The sequence below is a fragment of the Colletotrichum tamarilloi genome (assembly GCF_030869305.1).
Source record: "Colletotrichum tamarilloi strain Tom-12 chromosome Unknown Scaffold_8.1, whole genome shotgun sequence".
Lineage (NCBI taxonomy): Eukaryota > Fungi > Ascomycota > Sordariomycetes > Glomerellales > Glomerellaceae > Colletotrichum > Colletotrichum tamarilloi.
In genome coordinates, this window is record NW_026849391.1 from 540,118 (window position 1) to 564,870 (window position 24,753).

The 24,753-nt window shown below is 52.8% G+C and overlaps 5 protein-coding genes across 5 annotated transcripts; 1 reads left to right on the plus strand and 4 right to left on the minus strand.

The window, feature by feature from the left end:
- Window positions 1–678: 678 nt before the first annotated feature.
- CTAM01_03528 (uncharacterized protein) lies at window positions 679–1,728 on the minus strand (the record flags this gene model as incomplete). Its single annotated transcript, XM_060519563.1, has 1 exon — window positions 679–1,728. One exon carries the CDS (start codon window positions 1,726–1,728, stop codon window positions 679–681), a length of 1,050 nt encoding a protein of 349 aa, XP_060385769.1.
- Window positions 1,729–2,966: 1,238 nt separating this feature from the next.
- Window positions 2,967–4,565, minus strand: CTAM01_03529 (C6 zinc finger protein; the record flags this gene model as incomplete). The annotated part of the gene is made up of 4 exons (XM_060519564.1): window positions 2,967–3,298; window positions 3,391–3,898; window positions 3,948–4,091; window positions 4,284–4,565. The coding sequence occupies 4 exons, from the start codon at window positions 4,563–4,565 to the stop codon at window positions 2,967–2,969; spliced, it is 1,266 nt and encodes a 421-aa protein (XP_060385770.1).
- A 1,628-nt stretch (window positions 4,566–6,193) lies between these two features.
- Window positions 6,194–7,221, minus strand: CTAM01_03530 (uncharacterized protein; the record flags this gene model as incomplete). The annotated part of the gene is made up of 2 exons (XM_060519565.1): window positions 6,194–6,592; window positions 7,153–7,221. The coding sequence occupies 2 exons, from the start codon at window positions 7,219–7,221 to the stop codon at window positions 6,194–6,196; spliced, it is 468 nt and encodes a 155-aa protein (XP_060385771.1).
- Window positions 7,222–10,190: 2,969 nt separating this feature from the next.
- On the plus strand, window positions 10,191–11,360 carry CTAM01_03531 (uncharacterized protein; the record flags this gene model as incomplete). Its single annotated transcript, XM_060519566.1, has 1 exon — window positions 10,191–11,360. The coding sequence occupies one exon, from the start codon at window positions 10,191–10,193 to the stop codon at window positions 11,358–11,360; it is 1,170 nt and encodes a 389-aa protein (XP_060385772.1).
- Window positions 11,361–19,577: 8,217 nt separating this feature from the next.
- On the minus strand, window positions 19,578–21,220 carry CTAM01_03532 (uncharacterized protein; the record flags this gene model as incomplete). The annotated part of the gene is made up of 8 exons (XM_060519567.1): window positions 19,578–20,053; window positions 20,112–20,182; window positions 20,234–20,342; window positions 20,404–20,531; window positions 20,585–20,694; window positions 20,750–20,922; window positions 20,979–21,032; window positions 21,091–21,220. 8 exons carry the CDS (start codon window positions 21,218–21,220, stop codon window positions 19,578–19,580), a joined length of 1,251 nt encoding a protein of 416 aa, XP_060385773.1.
- Window positions 21,221–24,753: the final 3,533 nt, after the last annotated feature.

Sequence of the window (24,753 nt, forward strand, 5' to 3'; positions counted from 1 at the left end):
TTTATGCGAAATCTGCGCGGCTCGCCTGCTTGCCGGGCTGAGTGCGAGTCTAAACTTGTCATTGATCCATCGGCTCCTTAGAGCTCAGGTAACATAGTGATGTGTTGAGACCAGCCGTCTATAGGGGGAAGGTTGAGCAAGTTCAGGTCAAGATCGATGACGACTTTGGACTCGGGAGCAAATAGTGGAGTAAACGTACATATTTGCTCTTATAAGCCGGTATGCGGGTAGTAATCACGTTGGGATGAGGTGATATGTGGTCTCGAAAAGTCGTAGGATGAGGGAATTCGTCCTCATGTTTCCCCAGAGACGATGAATACACAGAAGCCAGCGCATATTCAGGGAGCAGGCACCGCCTTTGCTAGGTATATGAGAAAACTATTCTCCTCTCCTAGCACCATCGGATGAGGAGACTTCTGGCGCAGTAGTTGCGACTGATCACTTGCAAGAACACACAAAGGATTTCGACCCCCGGTGGCTATTTATTTTTGGGAGTCATGGGTCCGAGCCATCCTGCCGACCCTACCATTTTGCAGTCTGTATTTCTTACCTAGTGTGGCCGAAATCAAGGGATACCATGGCAAATGGGACCATTAATGATTATATTCAGGAATATTTTCTACCCCATAAGGAAGACAGACACCGGACGGAACAATGAACAGGGCTTGGGAATCACTACTACGCTCCCCCAGAAGCTCCAGCCGCAAGTATCACCATCTGCTGCATCCGTCTCCGATCAACCTCCTTCTTCAACATGCAGACACAACTCGCAACAACTAGCACCTCCACCGCCTCTCTTCTACCGTCCTTCGAGTCAGCCCACCTCATCACATCGAGCATCAATCTGCCCCCATTCCCCGCCGTTGTGCGCCCAGTTCCCCGCGTCCTCGTTTCCTTGCCACGAACAAACTGCGCGATTCTCGTCTTGTTCTCCTCCGTCTTCTTCCCGCCTGCCAGAGCGACGGTCTGTACGAGCTCGCAGACGAGTAGTTGGTCGGCGCCAGGCACTGTAGCGCGTTCTTTGCGCGTGGCATAGCGCCACTGGAAGGTTCCCAATGGCGTCTTGAGAATCTGGGTGCGGGAGGTGAGGGACTTGGAGACGATCTGGAGGTCTGCGACGCTCACGTCTACCTCGCGGTGACCATTCTCCTCTTCTTGGAGTGATACCTCCGTCGAAGAAGAGCCAGAAGACGCTGGAGGCGTGGGTACGTGAAACGGCGTGAGAGCCTGAGACGGTCGGAAGACGGGAGGCTTCCCCGGCCCGAAGCGGTAGAGCGTCGTGCATACGGGTGTCTGAGATGCGTCGTCACCCCTGAGGAGGTGGCAGCTCCCATCATTGCGCGAGAAGCGGAGGGAGACGTATGCCGGAACGGATTCCGCGCTCCAGGAGCCCGCTTCGACGTGGTAGATCGCGATTGGGTCGGGCCGGGTGCCGATGGGGAGCGAGAGCCATTGCTTTCCGGTGGTCTCGATCTGGAAGTGCACTGTAGGAGTGAAGGCGTCTCCTGAGGGGGAGGGTTCTGAGCCGCCATCACTGCTGGGCACGACTTCCGCGTCTCCCGGGATGACGGTTGTTGTGTGATCGTAGGCTGGGGGTGCGGGACTGGAATCGGACGATGTTGATGGTGAAATTTCTGTGAGCTCGATGCCTATTGCCGAGGAGTATGTGGGCAACGACGAATTACTGGGCACTGTGTGCAGTTCGTCTGCAGCGATCGTGGTCGACATGGTGCAGCCAGGCAGCTATCCTAGTCTTCAAATGGAAACGGTTGTTATGTCAGAGGTCGCTCTGTGATGAGGGTCAGACGAGATATTCATGTCACAGGGACGTCGCGAACAAGAAGAAGGCAATATAGAATGCCGGCAGTCATGTTTTCTTGCCAGGAAGGAAACACTCATGACTTTATCCTTCTCACGCGTCCCGAGACTTCCTTCGATGCAGTGCGGTATTGAAGGAAGGCGAACTCACACAATCTCTTGCTAGAAAAGCCTAGTCAGACACTGCCACCAAAATCAGTCGAATGCGAGGAATGCGACGACTGCGGACTTTTCTCTGCGGACTTTCCGCCGATTCAAAACTCAATCTTCCATCATTTCGCTGCACTGGTCTCCGACCAATGAAGGTCCAGTGTATCCTCGAATCCGAGAAGTAAGATGCGCAGCAGACCCTCAAAATAAGACCTGTAGTGATCACGCCGAGTGAAGGTAGTCTGTCAGCCCAAAGACCAAGAAAGCTTCACTTTCCAGGAGGGCTCAGCTGCCGCGAAACACCTGCCGCCCCCGCCCCCCACCCCCACCAGCGCGCCCTTTCACCGTACTCCTCGCATGTCTTACTTTCTAGGTACTTTATCGAGAATCGACAGCAAATTGGGCATTCTTCAGCCGAATTTGTCGTCCATGCAAGCACCTCGTCAGGCATCCTCTCGGACGCCAATTGGTTTGCACGGCCCCACCTCCGGTCCGTCGTATTCCTCGTTTCGTACCAACCGGCCAATCATGTACGCCACCACCGGGGCGGTGCGCCTGTGGTTGACCGGGGAGGGGCAGTGCCGGCGGGCGATGACGAGTGGGGCTGTAAACGGCACTCACCGAGATCGTTTGCCCTGCTGATGAAGATCGGCAAAGATCTCTTTTCTCCTGCCCACCCCGCTCGCTCGCTCTCCATGGGGACGTTATGCTTGTCTATCGGGGGCGTTCGTCTGGTCTGTGAGTAAGTGGATATTGAGCCAAAGGAATTAGGTTCTCAATCAGATAACTAGATCGTCGGACGGGAAGGGCTTGATACATCGTGTTCACTCTTGCGGATACGATGCGTCGTCTGTCAAACAACGCTGGTCATTTTCATTTGCAATTTTGACACTAGATTGTCCAAGTCTTGACAGCTCTTGATAGATCGGAAATGTTTCAGAATGAATAAAGATGTGGTGAAGACAGTATCACATGAACCTCCGTCAGCAAAACTTTCCTCAAAACTTTTTCCCAAAAAAGGTCAGGTCCTGCTTAAGCTGCTCCTCTACCCATAAAGGCCACCGATTATACACCAAATGCTCATGGTCGATCTGCCGATTTAGGTACCCAAGCCACCGAATGATGCCCAGATCCACCGCACTCTTCTTTGGCGGCGCCTTCTCGCGACATTCGTGCTCGGCGTTGGTCACCGTGGCCATGATCTGCTTCAGCGCGATCCAGTGGCTGGCCAAGAGGACCATCGTCTGCGAGGTCATGTCGATGACGCGTTGGAACTTTTCGTGTGGAAGCTGGATCCACCAGCCGTAGTGCTTCGAAAGTGTCTGATACGCTGTTTGAGCAAGTCGGTTGTTAGTGGTTCACTTACAGTATAATGAAGGGAGGACAGGCCAGGGATTCCATATTTTAGGGAGAATAACGTACCCTTCCAAGACGAAGTATGCAGCTTCGTCGCCATATCCAAAAGAAGCTCAAAATACTCAACCTCCACCCCATCCCGACAGAGACCCCTCAACCCACCAACCGCCTCGACAGCACCGTCCGCCCACTCGGTCCGAATCAGCGGCAGGTCCACCATCTTGGGCTCCAGGACCGCGCTCGAGTCCTGCCCCATCAAGTTCACAAAGATGGGCTTGATGCCCTTGATGTACATCTGCGTGCCGATGATCAAGATGCCGCGGATGAAAGTCATGTACTCGGTCATGCCGTCCTCAAACGTCACGGACTGGAACGTGAGCGCGAAGCACGTCGCGACCAGGGCGTTGGCGTGCTCCGGCGTCGTGCCCTTTTGCTTCGGCAGCTCGGCGAGGGACTTTTTGATGGCTCTTATGGCCTTGACGCGGTGCGCCATGGCGAATGCCAGGAGGCTCGGGTCCGCGTTCATGAGGTCGCAGGCTGCCATCCCGAGAATTGCGTGCATGAGAAATTCGTTCTGTACGGGTTTAGTAGGGTCTCTCATCAATTCAGTTCGTAGAGCTCACGGTTTGGGACAAGCATGGAACCTCATGGGTCCAGATGTTCTCGTTACCTATCGGGTGGTGAGGGTAGCATTGTAGCATAAAGTGTTGGAAGAACCGCATATCTTGCAAACTGAACAGCGGCAATTGATTTTGCGGCTGGGTACACTACATTAGACAATGCAGATGGATTACCAATGTTGCAATTGACATACTTGGTGCACAATCATTGGAGCATTGGGATACTCGCACTTCAAGCCCATTTTGTTACAATGCCCACATGATGGTTGCGTCTCTTGGCACTTTTATATACAACGTCAGTATGCGAGAGAGTGGAAATTGATGGGAATACCGGCTCACCTTAATACGCCTTCTCTTACAGTTGAAGCACCCTCTGCGACTTTTGGTATGCCCTCGTCTCTCAAGTCGCTGCTTCTGAGCGGGACCGTGGCGAGACGAACCTTCTCCGCTTGGCCCTGAAGCGGAGACCTTGTTCATGGGTGACTCGGAAAGGGTCTCGCTCGAATACGTATTCTCATCTCCGAGCAACATGCCTTCACCTTGGAAGAAGGCCCCATAGTCAAAATCACTAAAGCTTGGGGCGGCTACGATGAGAGGAAGTGATGAAGGAGCGGTGTCCATGATGATGCAAACTTGGCTGCTTGAGTGCTTGAAGGCCTAAAAGCCAGTGTGCGAGTTTGACTATAGACGGTTTGAAGGATTTAGTTTTGATGAATAGCTTCAACGGTCAACCTGCAGTAATTGACGTCGCTTTCAGCTAAAGCTGGTGCCAAGGCAGCCACGTCACGTGTGGCAGCACCAAAGATTGTCATCGTGGCAGGGCGTCGGGCGATCGATAGGCCGCCACAAGTCTTAGATCAAGCGTTGCTAGATGCCATTGGCTGCCGATCACCGGCAATCGCAACTGATGTTTGCATTTCGGAGGCTGTGCTTGACAAGGCTGTCTGAGGACATTACCAAAAATCTCTCCCCGTTCACTGAACGACATCGTCTGGGCTTTGATGTGAAGAATGGTTGAGTGCAGCCTCAGTTCGCCGCGCCGCCGATGAAGTTGGTGATGCCGAAAACTGGGCCTCTTCCGAACGGACGGCTGCCGGGGTGGGGTGAGACGAAGCGCCCGCTCTCCTCTACGTCTCACATCGGAATAAGTTGCCGTGCTCTACCTTACCTCCAAGATGGGAGTGTCTCAAACAAAGTATAGAGATTGCGAGCAATCTTGCACTCGATCGTTTAATCCATTTGGCTGCACCACCGATGAAAATGAGGAGACATTAGACAGGAGACAACAAACTCGGTCTTCAATCTCGGCAACTTCATTGAGGATTCAAAACCGAAACCATCTGTCGAGTGCCAATGCCGAGAGGCGCCTATTGAACATTGATGCCAAGGAGCTGGGTAGCGTCCAATTCTTGCCTATAGAAATGCTTCTCGGGCACGCGTTTCTTGTTGGTGCATCGGCAAGGCCTTGTCACATTGAACAAGAAGCCAGTATAGTTCACTTGACAGGATGTCTGCCAATGGAAGCAAATGATCATTCGGTTACGTGACATGCCTAGTCTCCTTGGAGTCAACCTCTAAACCCTCATGGCTGTCGGTTGAGTCGTTGGGGAACACTTAGGGACTGTTTCGATGTCGCAAGCAAACCTAATTGCGGATAGACACGCCGCCGTCCTTGAGCTGACCTCAATCGATGGATGAGTGTGTCCGGCTTATTGACGGGATTATTTGCATGCAATCCTGCAGGAGCAGACTTGAATAGATGTCAACGACTGCAGCTGAGCCAACACCGTTACATGTGGGAGGACAAGCATATGAACAGGAATGAACCAATCCTGGACGAAATGAAAACAGTAGAGTCACCTAGAGCTGATGTAAGGAAGCTGGAGTGGCTTGCAGCATGCAACCTGCAGGTAAGACCGTAAGACATATGTCGGGAAGAAACGCGCCAGACTCCAGTATGAGGAAGCTAGAGTAACCATAAAGTGAGAATTCTGGAAACATAAGTCCTTACGGATCCTCTTTGCGCTTGTCGTCGCGCATGAGACAGTTCAACCTTAATAAAGATTGACATCGGATGAAAGCAATGCGTTCGCTCACTGGGCGACCCTCGAGGTCGGCTGTTCGGATCGTGGGTGCAACTATCCGACGTTTACTGCGTAACGATCTCGGGCGGGGTTGACAACACTCAAAGGAGCAGAACTAGACGGCTGGCAGTGCCGAAATGATTACGTACGTCGTGATGAATCGTACTATTTAGGAGCAAAGCCTCGTGTCCTGATATTGTCGGACCTTGCGCGGGCCGGGGCTCTGAGTCGCGTGCTATGGAAGTCGGCTTCAGCCTCTGAAGAAGCAGTGAGCCTGGCAGACTGCCAGTGAGTCCGAATGATCTGAGCGTCCAGAACGGTATTCACTGCCCTGATGGAGGACAGCGGCCGGCATGGCAGTCCCGGGTCATGGAGCCGGTGACATTCCGAGGCTCTAGCTTCGGCGTGGCGCAGTGTAGCCCTGGCTGTCGCATCCCGGCACGTCTTGCCCTGGGCTGGAAGAGGACGAAATCCTGCTCGACTAACAAGCTTTGGATGATCCGGAGGACTGGCCGCTGGCCTCATCGGCTCTTTGTCAGGGCGGCAGGGAAGTAACGGGACAGACTGGGCGAGGAATGTGGGCGGCTGTCAGAAAAGGGCCAAACATGTGGAAGTAAAGTGCCAAAATGGGCGTTGTGTTGGAGTGAAATGGTGCTCTGATGGATGGGATTCGCTGGACGTGTGCCCCGTGGCGGCGGAAGCTCATTTCGCTTAGGGTTTCACAGCCGGCGCCTTGGGGTCTGGCTTGCCCGGATTGCTGGCCCTCCCGGGTCTGACGCTGTCGAACAGTCGTGGAATCCCCCGAGGCGACTCCATCTCCCGCGCTGAGAGTCTGGACTTGGTGCGCGGTCGATTTTCCCTGGCGATCCATCTGGGTCCACGTAACCGGCTAGCCGTAAAGAGGAAAAGACGCAAAGGGCCAAGACAACGACAACGTGGGGCCAGCCCAAAGTGGTGAAACGGGTCAAAAGCGCGGGTCTTATCGTGCTCACATGAATACGGAGTAGTCGGCTTGGATTGGGCCTATTCTCCCATGACAATGGCATCAGTCCTTCGGGTTGCCCCAAGCGCGGGGCTGCCGTCCCAAGTCGACCGTTGTCATCCTTTGTTCGTCTGATACATACTGGGCGCTGCGGGATGGGACACGAAAAGTCGTCGTAGGGTCCGCCCTGCCCACTGAAGCCATTCGCCATGCCAACTAGGACTATTCAGCCTGAGGGCCTCGTCAGTACTGGGGGCGTGGTCAGCGCCGCGCAGGCGTCAAAGAAGACCCCCCCCCCCTCCCCAGGGAAGGTGACTCGTTGGCTCCGAGGCTTCTCACTGAGGGCCACGCAAGGGCAGGCGAGACGACGAAGGGGCTTTCCCGAGCGGCAATGTCCGGCGACAGTCTTGCTCTAGTTGACATTGATAATTTTGGACGTCTCCCTGGTGATGGCAGGCGCAGGGCTTTTGCCATGAGAGAGCCATGGTCGATGGAGGTCGACCGAGGGAGGAGAGGGAGCGGGGGCCAAGGCAATAATGACGATATTGGAGAATAGTGACTTGGTGTTGGAGGCGAAAAGAGAGGGATTTTTCTGCAGCAAGAGACTTTCATCAATAGCAGAGCGACTAAGATGTTGACGGAGATACAGATAAGGCACTCAACCACTGACCCCGAGCGAAATGTCAAGGCTTTCATGTTGCACTCAGCAACGCGGCTAGCCAGTCGAGCCTAAAGTGCTAAACTCAACGGTGACAGATGTAACTTGTGTGCTTGTAAGCAAGTGATGGTAGCTACGAACAAAACGACGTTCTGATTCTCACCTACCATCGGCTGCCACCTGTGCCTTCCTCGCCAGCCAGTGCGTGCATCAACTTCTTGCAGCCGCTGACTGGCACAACTGGGTCGGATGGAGAAGGGGGCCCGGCGGTTGAGGGGATAAGCAAGGAAGGGGACTCTTGTGGTGAGGTATCTTTTAGCCGCGATGGCACTCAAAAGATACGAGACGAGGTCGTATCGAGCGACGTATCCTTGGCGCCCGGTGTTTCCAAGGTTGCGCCGTGGTGCCGGTTCCTGCAGCATTTGCCCCCCGTTCCTGCATAAGCCAGGGGTGAAAATGGCGCTTCTTGGTCCATTCGCCGCTCAGCCGTTGGCTCTCCCATGGGCCACTTCTTCCAAGTTCCAAGCAGCAAACCTTTCCCTCCCCCTCTTCTTGGCTCTTCGCTGCTTGTTGTCACTGGGAAGCTGGCCAAGAAGAAAAAAAAAAAAGGGCCAGCCAGGCCAGCATCAGTAGTGGAAGGGCGAAAAGTCCATAGGCGAGCGCTAGTCCGTCGCTGAGGTGTGAGTGGGCGACAACCCAAAACAATCCAGATGTGACTGTCCGTTTCTCCCTCGTTTGGCACCATTAGACTAGCTATCGAAGCTGGATCTGGTCAATTTACCATTGCCCTAGAGTTGGAGAGCCAGGAGCCAGTGAAACCGAGACTCCATTAATTAAGGAATAGAGCCCAAATAGCTGGAAGAAGGAAATGGACCGTTGGCTCTGGAACACAGATCCTTGGCAATTGAACAATGGCATTGAGTTGAATTGTGGTGACTGACCTGCTTGGAATGTGTCTTATGTCACTGTGGATGTCTCTGATGCTGCCAGCCCACGATTCACCACGGCAGTTCTTTGGCTTCTCCGCTCCGGGCAGCTTTTTTTTTTCTTTGGAGGGGATCGAGGTTGAAGAGTCGAGGAAGTCCTGGGTAACCATCTGTCATCAGGACGCAACGCCAGCACACCATCCCGGTTGTGCTGAGTGCCTCTCCTGTCTGCCAAAGAGTCAGTTCAGTCTAGGAAGATCCAGAGTGTCTAGACCACAGGGGGGGGGGGGGCAAGCAGGAACCACAAATTGGCCGGGATCTGCAGAAAAAAGCATGGCCTGTGAGTCGCTGATCCCCCCATAGAAAACAAAATCTGAGCAAGAAATCGGACGAAGCAATGGGACGAAGCAATGGGACAAAAAGCTCTGATGAACTGCCCGGGGGGCGGCAGTTCCCACTTTCAAATCCACCTGTTACTGTTCACATAGATATCGATCACATGAGTGTAACCACGTATGTAGACGGGTTTTCATGCAAGTCCAGCAAAGAGAAGTCACTGAAATGTGTAGGTACGGGGTATCTTGCGGATAGCTGCCAACCACGACAGCGACCCGACATGAACAGCAACTACCAAAAAGGGCCGCAAGTCAGGGAGGTACGTAACTCCTTCAGGAAGACGACTGTCCTAACAAGGGCACGCTCCACCTGCCACGGTTGTAACTGGCAGGAGCGACCACTACCGCACCACATCCCTTCCCGGAAAGCGCGATACATCCGGCCCGCTTGCCCCCTGCTTCTCCTAGTGCGCGCGGATAGGCAGGTACGGAGGAAGGGGTCACCACGACAGTTCGTACCTCCTCCCTCCTTCCTCGTGGTGAATCGAAAATCAGCCCCGTTGGCTCCAGTCAGAGTCGTACCTCTGGGTCTTTGGGTTGCCATCTTCCATGGGTGGTGTCTTTTGCTGGCGTACGTAGGTACCTGTGTCTCTGCAGCCCCGATGGGTCGGGATCCACAGTCCGCACCTGCTTCCCGCATCCCAACTGCACCTGCATCTGATGTGCCTCCTACCTGCCCACAACCGATCGTTTCCCACGCTCCTTCCTCCCAGTCGACCTCACCTTCCCATTGTTTCCTTCCCTCGTCCCTGCCTGAATTTGTTTCCTCCCCAGCACCCAGTCACTTGCCTTCTTAAACTCCCTTCCTCCCCCACACTCTCCCTTCTTATTGTTTCCCCCTTCCTCACACCAACCGGCTTGCCTGTCCCTTCTTCAGTCAACAACACATTCCTTCACCAACGGTCGCCAGCCTCGACCTTTGCGTACAAAAGCAGTTCGTTGTCAACCCAATTCACCAACAACAACCGCACACCACTTTCATTTTTCGTGTCTTTGACAGACCGAACAAACAGCAACACATCATCACTCCTTCTGTGTATCCAGTGATTTTTCCACCCTCCTTCCAAGGCCGGTACTTCACGCCTCGTCAACCTCGTCGAGAAAGAAATCATCAACAGCTTTTCTCATAAGCACCTTCCTCGAAAATCACAAATCTCACCAATCCCCCACACAAGTACAACATCCCTCAAAATCAGCCAAGATGTACACCAAGAAGGCTCTTTCCGTCGGCGCCGCCTCGCTCGCCCTCATCGAGCAGGCCATGGCTTTCAACGCTCATCGCCACCTTCACCAGGACAAGCGCGAGCTGAAGTATGACATAGTCACCGAATGGGTCACCGTCACTGTCACCGGTGATGAGTCGGTCCCTGCCGCCACTCCCACTCCTACTCCTCAGCCTGCGGCCCCCGAGGCCCAGTACACTCCCACCACGACTTCTACCTCGATTGTCGTGATCCCTACTCCCACTCCCACCCCGGTCTACGCCACCCCTAGCACCACTCTCATCAAGTCGGTTGCTCCCAAGTCGTCTTCCCAGGCCCCTGTCGCCGAGGCCTTCTCTGAGGCTGCCGTTGCTGTTGCTGCTGTGCCTTCTACTTCTTCCGCCAAGGCCACCGCTTCCGCCGTCGTCAGCTCCAGCTCCACTGTCGGAAAGCGTGGTGTTGCTTACAATGATCCCACCAAGGTCAACGCCTTCTTCACTGGCGCCTGCACCAACTGCGGCTGGGCTTACAACTGGGACTCTGCTGACAACGGCATCACTGCCACGGGTGTCAACTTCGTTCCCATGCTCTGGGGTCCCATCGACACCCACACCGCCCGCTGGGCCGAGAACGTTAAAGCCTCCATCAGCAAGGGCTCTACTCACATTCTGAGCTTCAACGAGTGCGATATGCCTTCTCAGTGCAACCTTGGCGCCGCCGATGCTGCTACCCAGCACGTCAAGTACATGAACCCCTACGCCACCACCGACGGCAAGAAGATCCAGATCGGAGCCCCTGCCATCACCAACAGCAACATTGCTGGCCAGGGTCTCGACTGGCTCAAGGCTTGGGTCTCTGCCTGTGACACCGCCGGCTGCACTTACGACTTCTGCGTCACCCACTGGTACTCTCCCTCCAGCGCTACCGACACCCTCTTCAGCCACCTTCAGGCCGTCCACGAGGCCTGCGGCAACAAGCCCGTCTGGTTGACCGAGTTCGCTCCCTTCGGTACCACCGATGAGATCTCTAGCTTCGTCTCTACCAACGTCCCCAAGCTTGACAGCCTGTCGTACCTCGACCGCTACTCTTACTTCATGGCTTCCGACGGCGTTCTCAACTCCGGCTCTGGCCTCAGCGCCCTTGGCCAGACTTACGCTGCCGCCGCCTAAGCTGCTTGAAGCAGGAATGGTTGACTTCTTCGATTCTGGCACACAATTACTAGGGACAGCAAATGTGTATTTTTGGTTCACCGGGATTTTCGGGCGGGCCACTTTCTGAAAGTGAACAAACACTTCTCTTTTCTTCTGCTGTACATACAGTTAACCATTTTCTCTTTTTCGGGACTTTCGCTTTTCACATTCAGGGGTAGTCACTCGCTGAATACTTTCTCCTCTGGATGATATTTCGGGTCGGGTTTGGCTCTCTGGGTATACCCGACAATGGTGTTTGCGGAATTTTTCATAAAAAGGGGAAACGGGCTCCAGGACGATCCATACGAGGACCAAAAGGATAGACTCACGAGCTACGAACACAAGGAATACCAGGCTGCATAAGCCACGTTATCACATTTTCATCTGTTTCTCAAGTGACTTTGCCTGCCGCGCGGTGATGTCGTTATGAGGTGGTCTTTGGAAAAAAGTATGTCCGGACGTACCATGATAGTAGGTTCATCATCCATGCTGATGACTACTTTCGCCTTTGTAGTCTATTTTGCTCGTGACTGGTCACGTGCTCGATTGTCAGACTGACGGTCGAATGCAGGAACTAGGTTATCTGGTGTAAAGCAAAATGGAATTCGTATCATGAGAGGCCTTGGTGAATATTCGCGGCCGTCGTATTCCGTCTCAGCAGCGTGCATTCTTTACCGGCACAAGTTCCGTCCGGCGAACCATTGCCCAAAGTAGATACACCGCACGAGGGACGACACAATCCGTTACGGCACGAATTCCATTCGGTATATTACGGTGTGCTGAACAATGTGGTTTTAAGCTTCACCTGGGGTATGTCACAAATGCCCGTGCGGTTGGACCGGGAGTCCGGGAATCCCATACTTGGTTCCTTGTCCTTGCCTTTGTGGGAAAGGAAAAAAAGTGTTGCGTTTCTTACGTAGGTCGGAGCTCTCTCCAAGGGTGAAGAAGCTTTTGTCCATCGCGGGGTTTGATGACACATGCTGACTGGAGGGAAAGGCGGAAACGGATGAAAGCTACACGTAGGTGAGGTGGTGATAGGAGCGCGAGAAATGTTTTATGCCGAGCCACTCGTTCTCGTAGCGATGTAGTGAATGTTGAACTCTTTCTCCGCGTTCTGAGAGGTCGGGAGAAGGTGCCAAGGAACGCTGAGTCAGTAGACGACAGAGTGAATCACACTAACGACGGTTGAATCTTTTCCAGAATCAAGAGCAGAATTTTGAGGTTTGGGGCAGGTACGGCTTATGATGTGCTTGGTGATCAAGTATGATGTCAGCTGCCCTTTCGATGCGACTGCTGTATGCGACCTTGAGATGAAGACCTGTTCGCCGCTTTGCCACCGGCTTATCTTCAATCCCAATCTGATCCGTGAGCGTCAAGCTGTGAGGTTCGCGTAGATGAGTGATCAGTTTCGTGAATCAAGGTGTTCTCGCAATCTCGGAAGGCGCTTGAGTCTCGCCCGAGTGGGATCCTTTTCGAGGGCGCATTCAACTCGATGATGCAGGATGCAGAAGCTCCATGCAGACCAGTGGTCCCCAACTCACATACTATATCAAAGGAGATATTCTTGACGATTGCAATGTGAGAAAGCTAGGGTTGCTCAAATTGGGGATGAACGCCTCATTCGAGGAGTAAGGCGATGAGCCTCTTCACTGCTGCCCCCTGGACGAGCTACGGAAGGCTCCTCACGCGTTTGGATCCAAGTCGAGAATATTGGCGTAGCAAGGGATCTACAGAAGGGCGGCAATCTGAATTTCGACGTGACCCCGTCCGAGCGAGAAGACCAAGGAAAAGTACAATCTTCTCGCGTCAGTTCTAATAGGCTGCGAAGATTTTACCCTCCTTCTTTGGATTACCTTTCGGAGCCGAGAGATTCGCGTAGAAGTGCGAAACTTTCCTTGCCATAGTGAACACTCATCTCTTTTGCAAAAGTGCATGGAATGACAGCCAAGAGCGAAGGTGTCACTAACCAGCGATGGTGTAAGAAAAGAAAGTGTGTTTCTTCGGCACTTGGTTCTTAGGGAGGTGGGGAGGTAGGGAGGACGAGAAGGACGAGATGGAACGGAGAGGTTTTGGAAGTTCCTATTCACCCGAGTCTTGGCTTTGTGTTGCCAATGTTTTGGGTGAGGTGATGGTGCTGATAATGGTGTTTGAACAACCGGATGGGTCGAACATGCTACCGTAAGCTTGCTCTACGCTGAAGGTACTTGCGAGAGGACAGGCGAGTGACATCTATCGTAGTGTTCCTGTAAGCTGAACATGTCAAGGCCAACTCGGGAAGAAGATCTGCTGAGACGTCGGCGAACTACCCAGGTATAACGGTGAATGTCAGGTGCCGGAGATGGAGGATGTCCGCCAAGGTCACAGTTCTGTTCACGATAACTTTAGTATGCTCCGAAAATGATCTCTGCGTATGTGACAGCTCACGAAGGTGGGAGCCTCGAGGTCGCGAAACCCCACGAGGAATTGACGAGAAAACTTGAGACGAAAGGTCGCGATCTACCCCTTGGCGGCAACGTGCCCTTCGACTTTGCCATGTCCGAGATATGGGGCTTTTTTATTTCTTCGCCACCGCCGACTCTGCGAAGTTCTGTACCGACATGACCAAAATCACCATGATGTGAATAGGTGAGAGGGAAAAGGGAGGGAAATCGGAAAGTGAGCAAGAGAAAAAGTCTCAGCGCCGACGAACTATCGCCGATGAATCGAGCAAGAAGGGACGGCGGAACGGCGGCATCGTCGAACCATGCCGACGATGGGATGCAAGGGAGATTTTCTACTTTGCTTGGAGGTTTTCAAATTCCTGTTGGTGGTCCATGTCGGCGATGAGGGTTGTGAGATACATGAGCGGAACCGATGGGAGCGCTTTTGCTTGATTATGCAACTGACAAGACCAATCTCATAGGTAGAGATAGACTGAGGGCTTCGAATGAGTAATACAGATGCAGTGCATTAAGCACTCATTCTTCTACGGCGGGCAAAACGCACTCTATTACTTTGGCAATTTGCATATTAGCCTCTTTCAACTACAATTTGGACTTGATGTCCAAAGGCTATCTACAAACACATGTGCGGTGCTAAAAACCCGAGCAGCTCGCATTGCGTCAATACTTTTACGACATTTGTACAGACGATAAGCCAGTTGAAGAGTTACGGAACGAGACTGTGCTCTACAAGAGCCTTTCCCCTCGAGCCACTTGCACGGAGAGGGGAAGGAGCATGAGATCACGGGCGCAAGGGCCTCATGGAAAACAATATCCGCAGAAGATCAGTATACCACCCTTGTCACCCTTATTAAGAACCCTCACCTACCCCAGGAGACCAAGAGATTGGTGGAGATTCTGTTTAAAGCTTGTGGGAGAAAAACTGCTCAAAACGAGCATCATAGCTTTTAGGGACACATCATAGGAGAGTAGAAACTCTCCCCCGGCTTCGACATCCGGACGGGCAAACTACGATCCAATCATCAGATCAAGGCAAAACAGTACAAAGCCACACCATTACTCTCGTGATGTCAGAATCAGTCCAAGGGCGAGAACGCAAGGATTCCCAGTCTCGTTTTGCGGTAGAGTTGCGTCGGGTCGGGATATGGGTCACGAGTTGACCTGAGTTTTGGAGCTTAGGGTTGGGCCGGCTGTCGAAGAGCAAATCTGAATGTAATCATGATAGGCTTCCAAGCTTTTGAGGGCGGGATTGGACCTATGGCGAGATGTGATGAGAGAAGATGGGGGTAAGGGATGGTGTAAGTGGTATTCTGGCTGGCATGACTCGTGGAGGTCAAACTGTGAGCAGGTTACGCAAAAACCACCGTTTCTTGGCCGTTAGCTTAGACCTTTGCTCGAGTTAAGCTTCAGGATACGAATACGTTGCTCCAAAAAAGAAAGAGGCTGAACCATTGCCGGGAACGGGTGCGGATACCTTTGGTTACACCCGAACCGAGCCGGCTTCATGGTGGATATCCGTCTCTCGGTCCTCTCCGTGATGTGGGGATAAACCCGGCGGCGCAAAGTGGAGTCTGGACGAAGACTTGCCGTCTTACTCCTCTCATTTTTGCCATTGTGCCATGAAATTTGCCCACGAGGAACGCCAGGCCGCAGATGGAGACATGGCAGCCTGAGCGGCAGGACGGATGAGAGGAGAAGATGCACAAAGAAGGTAGGCTTTGGTGCGCCTAGTTTACGGAATGTACAAATGTGATACTGATTACCCCAAAATTGGGTTTCTCGGTGCTAGTATTAGAGTTGAGGAAGGTCCAATGAGACGGAGATGCGATGGCCCCAGCGCTTGCATGTGTATGAGGTGATGGAGATGCCGCGTGGAGGGGTTACCTTACACATGTCATAGTTAGCTGACCTGACGTACCCTTATCTACTAGCTGCAGTTGCAGCCGGTTTGCCGCCATATCTCGTGATGTGCTTATGCCAATGCCTATATCCCCCCTTCTCATACTCTTTCTAATTTAGTGCTTTAGAGTGTATGATTTCCCAGAGCAACTTCAATGCGTCGTTAGCTAAATATGGCCGTCAGCTCTCGCACTCATCTCATGGAGGGGAACTTTTTTACTTTGCCCCTCATTCTTCAGCCAGTCAATTAGCTCCCGCGGAACGCAAGACAACGGATCTCGATCTCTGAATGGTTGTATGCAGCTGTACACGTGGTCGAGGCGGTCTACATTAGCCCAACAGCATGTGCAAGGAAGCTTGCGTCGCTTAGATCTGACCTTTCCCCTTCCCGGTATCTAAGATCTTTTATCCCCCAATCTAGCCTTTCGCTTGCACCTCCGCCTCCAACTCTACCGTCTTACATGAGAAAAGCGCCTGGTCCTTCCATCTCTTTGCCCGCATCCTCTACTAGTAACCCTGCCACCCGCCAGGAAGGAATCTTGGGTTATCGGCTCTATTCTACCTGGGCAGGGCCAGGGCAGTGTCAGCCTCAAACCATTCCGTGTGGTGTTCCATCGACTTACTCAATTTGGTGGTTTGTACTACGTGATAATACGAGTCTTCCGAGATACGAGATGCCTGCTGGAGCGCCATCTCATGCACTTCACAACTCTGTCCCATCTTTAGTTTCTCCGATGCTCCGCTCCTTCTTGCACTCGTCTCGTGCTGCGGCCCCACATCCGTTCACCTCAAAGCTGCCTTGGTACCGTGGCTTGCTTTCTTCACGTGCGACGCAGTGACCATAAAGCAGAAGAGGAGAAAAGGAGAAAAAAGATAAAAAGAGAATGAAACTATGTTTCTTCATGTTCATCCTTCTCGACATTGGACAACGAGATCCCTAAAGCGAGAACTCTATCTTTACATATTCCGTGGATCCCACGCCATGGATACTACGGGAGTAGTTCAACGAGTCAAACGTATTCTGCTGCCCGTGCTCTGGATACAAAGTCCGAGGGGGGGTTGTAAAGACGCCCGAATCGTCGAATAGAAAGCAGCGCTGCGGGCGTAGGCAAGTACAAAAGAATCTGCGAAGATTAGGCGAAAGATTCAACGCGCGGAAACAAGATGCCTGTGACTCCCTCGCACTTGCAAAACCTGCCTACTACGGTAGGCAAATGCATCTCATCTCTTCCCTCCCCATGTCCCTTAACCTTGTTATGCTATGCAAGCACTTGGCCGTGCCAAGCCTTTGAGACACAAGCATATTCACAGAAACGCGAACGGGATGAAGCACGTTCCCTTTTGGCGTCTGCCCCCCTAAGTCATTGCTAGGAACCTTTGTCACGTTATGCTGGACAGCGATAACCAAATCCCGAGAAACTTGTGCGACTCGGGAGTCTAAATCATACAATATCTACAGCCGCGAGGGACAGGCGGTGCCTCTTGCGTTCTGGCAGTCAGCGTAGGGTAGCAATGGAGCAGAACTTCGGGGAGAGCTTAGCAGGCGAGGCAGGGTCCGCCTTGGCTGTAAGGTTTCTTCTATTCGGACCATGGTGTGTGGAACAAGGAACAGTAGCCTTCCAAATCCCATCACCCAGAGTCAGAAAATCAACTCTATTGACATTTGTTGACTCGAAGGAAGCGAATAGCTACTGCAACTTCTTATGCTGTCCAAAGCAGCATGCTCCGAGGAACTTCTTTTCTATTTTGGACCATGGATGATGCCTCCACTACAAGACCCCCAGTTCCTTTAACAGGAAACCCCATCCTGCGACTAGGGAGGTCGTCCGTGCAAAATGATGATGGAAGAGGGGCCGCTCCATGGTGCGAGGCAGCGGGAAAAAGCCAAGACCGGGGAGACTACAAGCCTTCCCGGCCTGTTTCCTGGAGCCGTAGTTTAACATGACTTATGGGCCCTTGTCACCAAACAAGAATCTCGATTATAGGCTGAAGGGGAACATGATACTCTCTTTACGGGTCGGTCTAGACGACCACCGGCGGCCGTTTGGCATCTTATTTGCGCACGAACCGGGCCAGTATAGCGCGCGAGAACCCGCGTTTGAGAAGCTTTAGTCCTTGCTCTCGTTTGCCTGCACAGCCAGCCCAATCTTTTGATGGAATTCCGATAGTCTCAGCGCTCTTCTCAAACATGTCAAAGATGGGGGAGGGGAGGCGACAGGTACGTCCGAGGAAATTCCCACGTGTCGCGGGGTCCCCAAAAGCCAAGCCAAGCTCAGCTCTCCCTCCACCCCCAGAAACCACACAATGCGCGCGCGCATGAGGAAACGTCTCTCCCGAACAAGGGAATAGGGTAGGAAGGCGTCAAACGGAGTGAGACTCCGAAGTCCTCGACAGCCCAACCACATGGTTGTAATTTTCCTTTCCGCCCTCACACGCAAGGGGAAACCGGGACGACCGCACACCCATTCCCATCCATCCCCATCCCTCCCCATTCATCCAACCACATGAAAAGAAGAGCACAGCTTCGCCCAGGACGAAACCCACGTGGGATCAAAGAGGCGACACTTCCGACGCCCGCACACTCGGGAATTTTTTCACTCTTGTGCGTCTTGCGTTGGGCTTTGGGCTTTTGGGAAATCCTTCCCATCGGGGTGGCCTTGTGTGACACAAAACACATGGCGGTCAGGTATCTCGGACTCAAAAATGTGGTTGGTCACAACTTTACAACTCTAAGCACCCCAATACGGACCGTAACCAATCCAGACCCAAGGTTTTCGCTAGAATGGCCGTAGAAGCCTGTTCGGCAGATTTGGCGGTGTGTACGGATACCGTGAAGAGGAGATACCTAGCACACACACTCACTCAATCACTCCAATCAATACACGTCAGCCCAACCCATCCGCCCATCCATCCAAGTCCCAGATCGTGTCGAGAACAACGTGGCAGACACGGGGGTTGAGCGGTGGCGGATCTGCAAGTCGTGCCTTAGCTCGACCATCTAGATTCCTCTACCTCTGTAGCGGGCGAATGCTGTGCTCCCTCCCCTCCCCCACCTGGAATCTACCCCTTGCCACAATCGTTCGGTTTATTGGGAAATCACATCAGGACGGCAGATGTCCATCCACCTGAAGATGGGATTTGACTCAATAGACTTGTGAGAGGGGAATGGGCTCACGGGCAAAATACATGTCGTAGGTACGGGGTCATTAAAGTATTTGTGACTAGTTTAGTCTACAACTGAAGATTCCCCATCTTTGGAAGCTGCTTTTGTGAATATGGCAAAATGTAACATTGCCCATCGTTGTTTCTCCACTAGGCCTGTTCATTCAAAGGTTTGAAATGAACATCCGTTGATTTTTAGCCTATCCTGAATCCTGTGATATATCCGTCTCTTTGATGCAAGAATAACCCAAAGGCTCATGACTAGTATCATGCTTCCCACCACCGAAGACAATTCAAATCCTGTATGTGAACCTCCGCCAGTTCCCGTCATGAAGTAACCGCTCGTCCGTGAGGTATGTGTAGACCAAAATCCGTGTACCGCCTACCCATAGGCCGTGATGTGTATGTATAAGTGTGTAAAGGTGAGAAAATTTGACAATGTTTGCCCTCCCGATGGTGTCCATCGTGGTATGATATCAAAAAATGAGAAGAAATTTGAAAAAGAAATCGTCCTGAATCCCCCACAAGGGGGTAGTCCGAACCCAGAAAAAGCAAGCCGTAATTACGCCCCAGCAATGGTGTTCATGAGGTTGTTTTCCCCCTTAATCGCGCCGTGAAGGTCGGAATGGAAAGCGATGTCGCCTAGAAGAATGCAGTCGCTTTCGTCCTCTGAAAGTAAAACCCCCTCCTGTCATTAGCGCTTTCCGGCCGTGATTTTCGTTTGTGAGCCAGCGACGTATTTGTCAAAGTCCGAACCGCGCCCGCTGATCGGTCGAGTTGACCTGTTCGACTCCGCATACCCTTCTTCAATATCCATCTCCTCGAAAACGGCTGGCGTCGGCTTCGACTCTCGCTTGATCGTGGTTGTCACGTAGACACCGCTCACAGGCACCGACCCGGCGGATGATGTCCTGCGCGTACGTTCTCCCTCTGACGAAATCTTGTCGTCGCTGGTGGCAGAGTTGGAACGTCGGCTGTCCAGCGAAATCTCACCAACATCGCCCATGACGTGCTTCTGGCTTGGTGCGATATGGGGCGAGTAGGGAGCGCCGTCCGGACGACGGAAGTCTTCAGCGAACGGCTCGCCTCGGGAGTTACCGCTTGACGAGCCGATGGTAGCTTGGTTATCCTTCGAAGTAACCCACTGTACAACAATGGCAGAGAAAAGAACTGGGGGAAGGTCAGCTACGCCCGCAAGGACAAGGTCGGATGATGATGGTGGACATACTGTCGCTGTTGCAGCACATAAGGCAGACCCAACCAGGCTCACCGTTAAGGACCATGAGTACGGTCAAGTTACTGTAGCGAGTCAGAAACCTTGAGCTTAAATTAAAGGTGTGCTCAACTTACACAATGCTGCTGGTAAGCGTGCACAGGGCACCGACAAAGGTGCGGAGGGCGACGCTTCTAAGTCGGATGTTTGCAGGTGTTTTGGGGAAATGCTTGAATGAGTATAGACCTGCCACAAGTTAGCTTCATCGTTACGTGACTGGCTTGTTGGAGCGCCTGGCTGCGCTTACTCTTGAGAGGAATCAGGAAGAGAATGGTAAGGTAAACGTTGACGACGGCGTCAAAGGAGATGAGAGGAATCATCGAGACCTTCTGCATTCCGATGTAGCATTGCCCATCGTCAATGCGTGTAATTCGGCTATGCTGCTGTTAGTTGTGGATCTTGGTAATGATGCTTCGACGTTGGCTTACAAGATGAAGTTGAGAATAGCAATAACTGCGTAGACGCCAAGCATGCCAAACGAATTGAATAGGTAAAGCTTTGACTGCAGTCTCGGTTTCGTTGCTCCTCTGATAATGTGCTATTGGAGCGTTAGCTATGACCTTGAGTTTGCCTCGTGGAGTCGATATACGCACTGCTTTCTCGACAAGGAAGAGATAAATCAAGACTTTTGTCGAAAGATAGCAAACTAGGCATAGGAGAATTGCACCGTCGCAAATCTGTACGTTCTTGTTGACACCGAGAGCGAATTGGAGAACCGCTGTGACGAAGACGAAAAGGTATGAATCGATATAAACGGCGAGCACGACTGTGATTTTCCATTAGCATCGCGGATACCCGCCAACCACCAGAACAAATACTCACGCCAGACCACAAATGGTATCCTCCTCCAGTTTCTCAATACTGTGCCTCTTTGAACTGTTTATTCTTCGTAAGTATGCCGCTCCACTAAATTTGTGATCCGTAGGCCACCAACCAAAAAATCCGGAGATGATACTGATCGAGACCAGGCAGATGATGACGCTCATCACCGTTCCTCCAACGGGCTCTGATGTGTGTAGGCCTTCGGGATTCGCCCGGGCATTCATTTCTGGAGCCGGAGCCATCGTGTCCCCGGGAAATGTGATGTCGATTTCGAGTCGGATATGGATTGTTGGATCACGATCTTCCGAACATGAGAGGAGGGTCCGGGGCGATAAAAGGCTGTTCCAAAGGGGACAGAAGGACTATATACCAAGCGCAACCGCAAGAACCGGGAACGCTAGAGTAAAGGGATCGACGGTTTTGATGTCCGAGCTACACTTCGTCTCGCAATGTCTGGGAAGGGGGATACAACCGTCTTTAAGTTTCGTCCAACAGGTGATCGAAGCGTGCGCGCAGGGACGGGAGGGGGATGGGGGCAGCTAAGGTGCAGACAGCAAGCCCAATGCTGCTACAAGGATGGAGGGGGGTGACCGATACGCTAGAGGCAAGGGGGAAGAATAGACTCATCCGCCTGTGGCTTTTTTTCCCTTCTCCTCCCTCTTCTCTCTTTGGGTGTGCCTCTCTGTGCTAGCTTGAGGGGAACGTACCCGGCGAAGTGATCAAGCTGGATGAGTGATAGTAAGAAAACCAAGCCCACTTAGCATGAGATCAAAGGCGTTTGTTTCTGGCTCTGGCTGTGCTTGGCAGGAAGCTACCAGTCTATGGCCCAAGACCGGTCACAGCTGGTTGACTCGGAAAAAAGCCACTATCAAGTACCAACTAGTACTGACTGGACGTGAAGAAGTGACGGCGTTGAAAAATGCAAATGTCCTAGAGGATAGCTCCATGTAGGTACCAGAAGGTAATTCGAGTAGTGGCCCCTGGTGCAAGCCACAGAGAAGGGTATTCCAAAAAATTCAAGATGCTCGAAGAAGAAACGGTTTGAAGACAGCAAGGGAGCTGCCTACACACACCTTAGAAAACAGTGTCTACGTGAAATGTGTAGGTACGCCCGCTACGGTAGTCTCGGCTGCTAGCAGCCAAGGGGGAGTTGAAGGATTCGTGAGTGAGAGACAGACGTACAGTACGCCCGCCGTCCAGGCATGCACAAGCCAAGCCCCAAACGGGCAAAAAACTGAAGAGAAGGGGAGACGGACACCTTACCGGAGGACTTCCTCTGCAGCGTCCTGAGAGGGAAGAAACGGTATCGGTATTGGCTACTTTGGCAGTGCATCACCCCCAGACAAAGGTGACGACAGGAAACAAGAGTAGAAAAAGGCTGTTTCGTCGCCAAGCTCATGTCACGGTGACGGGACGGGGGACGGGGCCGAGGGGTGACTGAGTCGAGGTGGAGGGGCAAATCGTTACGAGAGGGAAAACTCTAATCCAATGTGCCCTTTATCCTGCGCATGCCCTGCGGTCTGTCTGACTGCCTCTCTGCGCTGGCCTTGCCTTTGGTCTGCATCTTTGTGCCTGCCGCAGCCCACAGGTCGAGTCCGCGACAGGAAGAGCGGTTCACCGAGCGTCGCTTGGTAGTGGGTGGGTGGATGGGTGGATGAGAAGTCTACGCAAGACTTACAAGTCTATTACTGTTCGCCTGCGTAAGTAGCTCGAGTCCTTGACCAGGAGCGGGGAGCTCGTACCCTTGTCTGGTTGGACGGCTCAACGGCGCAAGGCAGAGATTAACTACGACTCTGCAACGGAACAGGGTATTTGAACTCGAATCTGGTTGCCGATCCGGCCCATAAGCCAACCAGGTCCATTGAATATCGACCAACGTTTGGCCCTAAAATTTCTCCATGTCGACCAGGTGTATCGAGCGGATTTGCTATACTGCAGAGCATATTGCATGGCAGGCCTGCTTTTCCTTTCTCTTTCCCACTTTGGCTTCGTCAATGGCACCCTTCACTGGCTGAAGGTTCTTGTGGGCTCAACTAGATTTGAAGATTAGCTCGCAGGTCCCCTCCCCACCTACCTACGGTCCACCATCTAGCACAAAGACGCCGCGATACGTAAAGCTCCGCAAGTGATGGCTGTAGCATGGGCCCTTTCCCGAGCGCCTCTGACGAACAGCGTACAGCGCTACCGCTGAGCACGTCCTGATAGCTTGCGAGCGACTGTGCACATGCAGTCCGGTCTGTGGTCTATCGGTCCCGGCGAGCCGTGACCCCTGGCTCTGGGCCCTTTTGGGGAGGCTGTGGTGGAAAAACGGATATGTCAATGGCATTTCCCGTACCAAGAGTGTTTTGGTGCAGCGGAACGACGGAATAGACAGGGATGGAAATTCTGAGCCGCAGATTCGACAAAGAAGTTGGAGGCGCAGGAGGTGTGGATCTGAGGATACTAAGACCAAATCGCTGATTACACGACAAAGCTGGGGATGGAACCAGCATAGGTAGCCGTTCTAGGAACTGGCTTTTCTCCGCCAAAATGCTGGTGATTTTCCCGGCGTAACCGTGACATATGCGTGAGACCTCTTACCGGTTATCTCGCGCCTCATCCGGTCGTTGCCTTTCTCACAAGGTTAATCTAGCCGCTTGGCCACAATGATGTAGCCTGGCTTGGCTTACGGCCGGGTGATCGCTCGCGTCCAGAAAGCGTCCAGAAGATGGCAAGAAATCAAAGAAGGTTTGGCAAGTCAGATCCGTCAAGAGGGCGAAAGATCCTGAATCAACGTAGTTGGAGGAATAGAGACGAGAATTTGGCAGGTAGTCGGCCGACCGCACTGTCAGTTGGAATGACGGCCGAGACCGCGTCCTTCGTTTCTCATGGCATGCCCCCCTCATTTCCTCGTAACTTGCTGTACCCCCCGGATTCTAGCGAAGCCATTGCTGATGAACCCTTGGATCTAGTGCTAAGAAGTACGTAAATGCTTGGTTTCTCATTTTGAGTCTGTGTCAGAGAGCCTGGGCGGGCAGCGGGCATCGTGCATCGTTTCGCGATCTAGGGTTCGGTTGACCGTTTGGGTTGGAAGCGTGGCATGCCGGACCTCCTTCATCCAGAAAAGGGCCGCTTGTATTGTCTCGAAAGGGCTGCTATAGCCTATAGCCGAAGCACTCATTGCCTGGGCGGCTCAAGAGATTTCGAGATCATGCGGGCACGCTATGTCGAGAGATGGCGGCCGTGTAAAACGTCCCAAGAGTCTGAAGGTGTTGTTCTCGATGGTGAGGCTGACCTTGAACGCGGCAGGCACGAAGGGTTCTCTCTACCGATCTATCGGTCGAGCGTCTTCGTGGCATCCAGATGATGACAGCCCGGCCAATCATAATCGTTGCGAGGAGAGAGCTGAGTTTGTAGCTTAGTGAACGAGCATGGACGGGTGGCTTCGGGCGCTCCTGCATTTAGGTTGCCACGGATGTCGCAATGTCGCAATCTTGGTCTTGAAGAAGCAGGCATAATCCGCAAGGTAATTGTGTAGGGCCTCCGTCCAGAGTTTTTTTCCCCTTTGGTGTGTAAACGCCTTGGCGACCTTTCTTGTGCAAATATCCAACGGGATCCTCCATTGCCTCCTCCTCTTCAGAACTTCAGAGCTACCTAAGCTGACTCAGGACACCGCAGTCCAATGCAGCGCAACCAATCGAGGTCCCGGTCAGCTAAGGTCTAGCTCGGTCTAGACTCGGACTAGTGGCTGAGATGTGGCTGCCGGCGCCGGGTATCGTGAGGCACCGTGCACTCA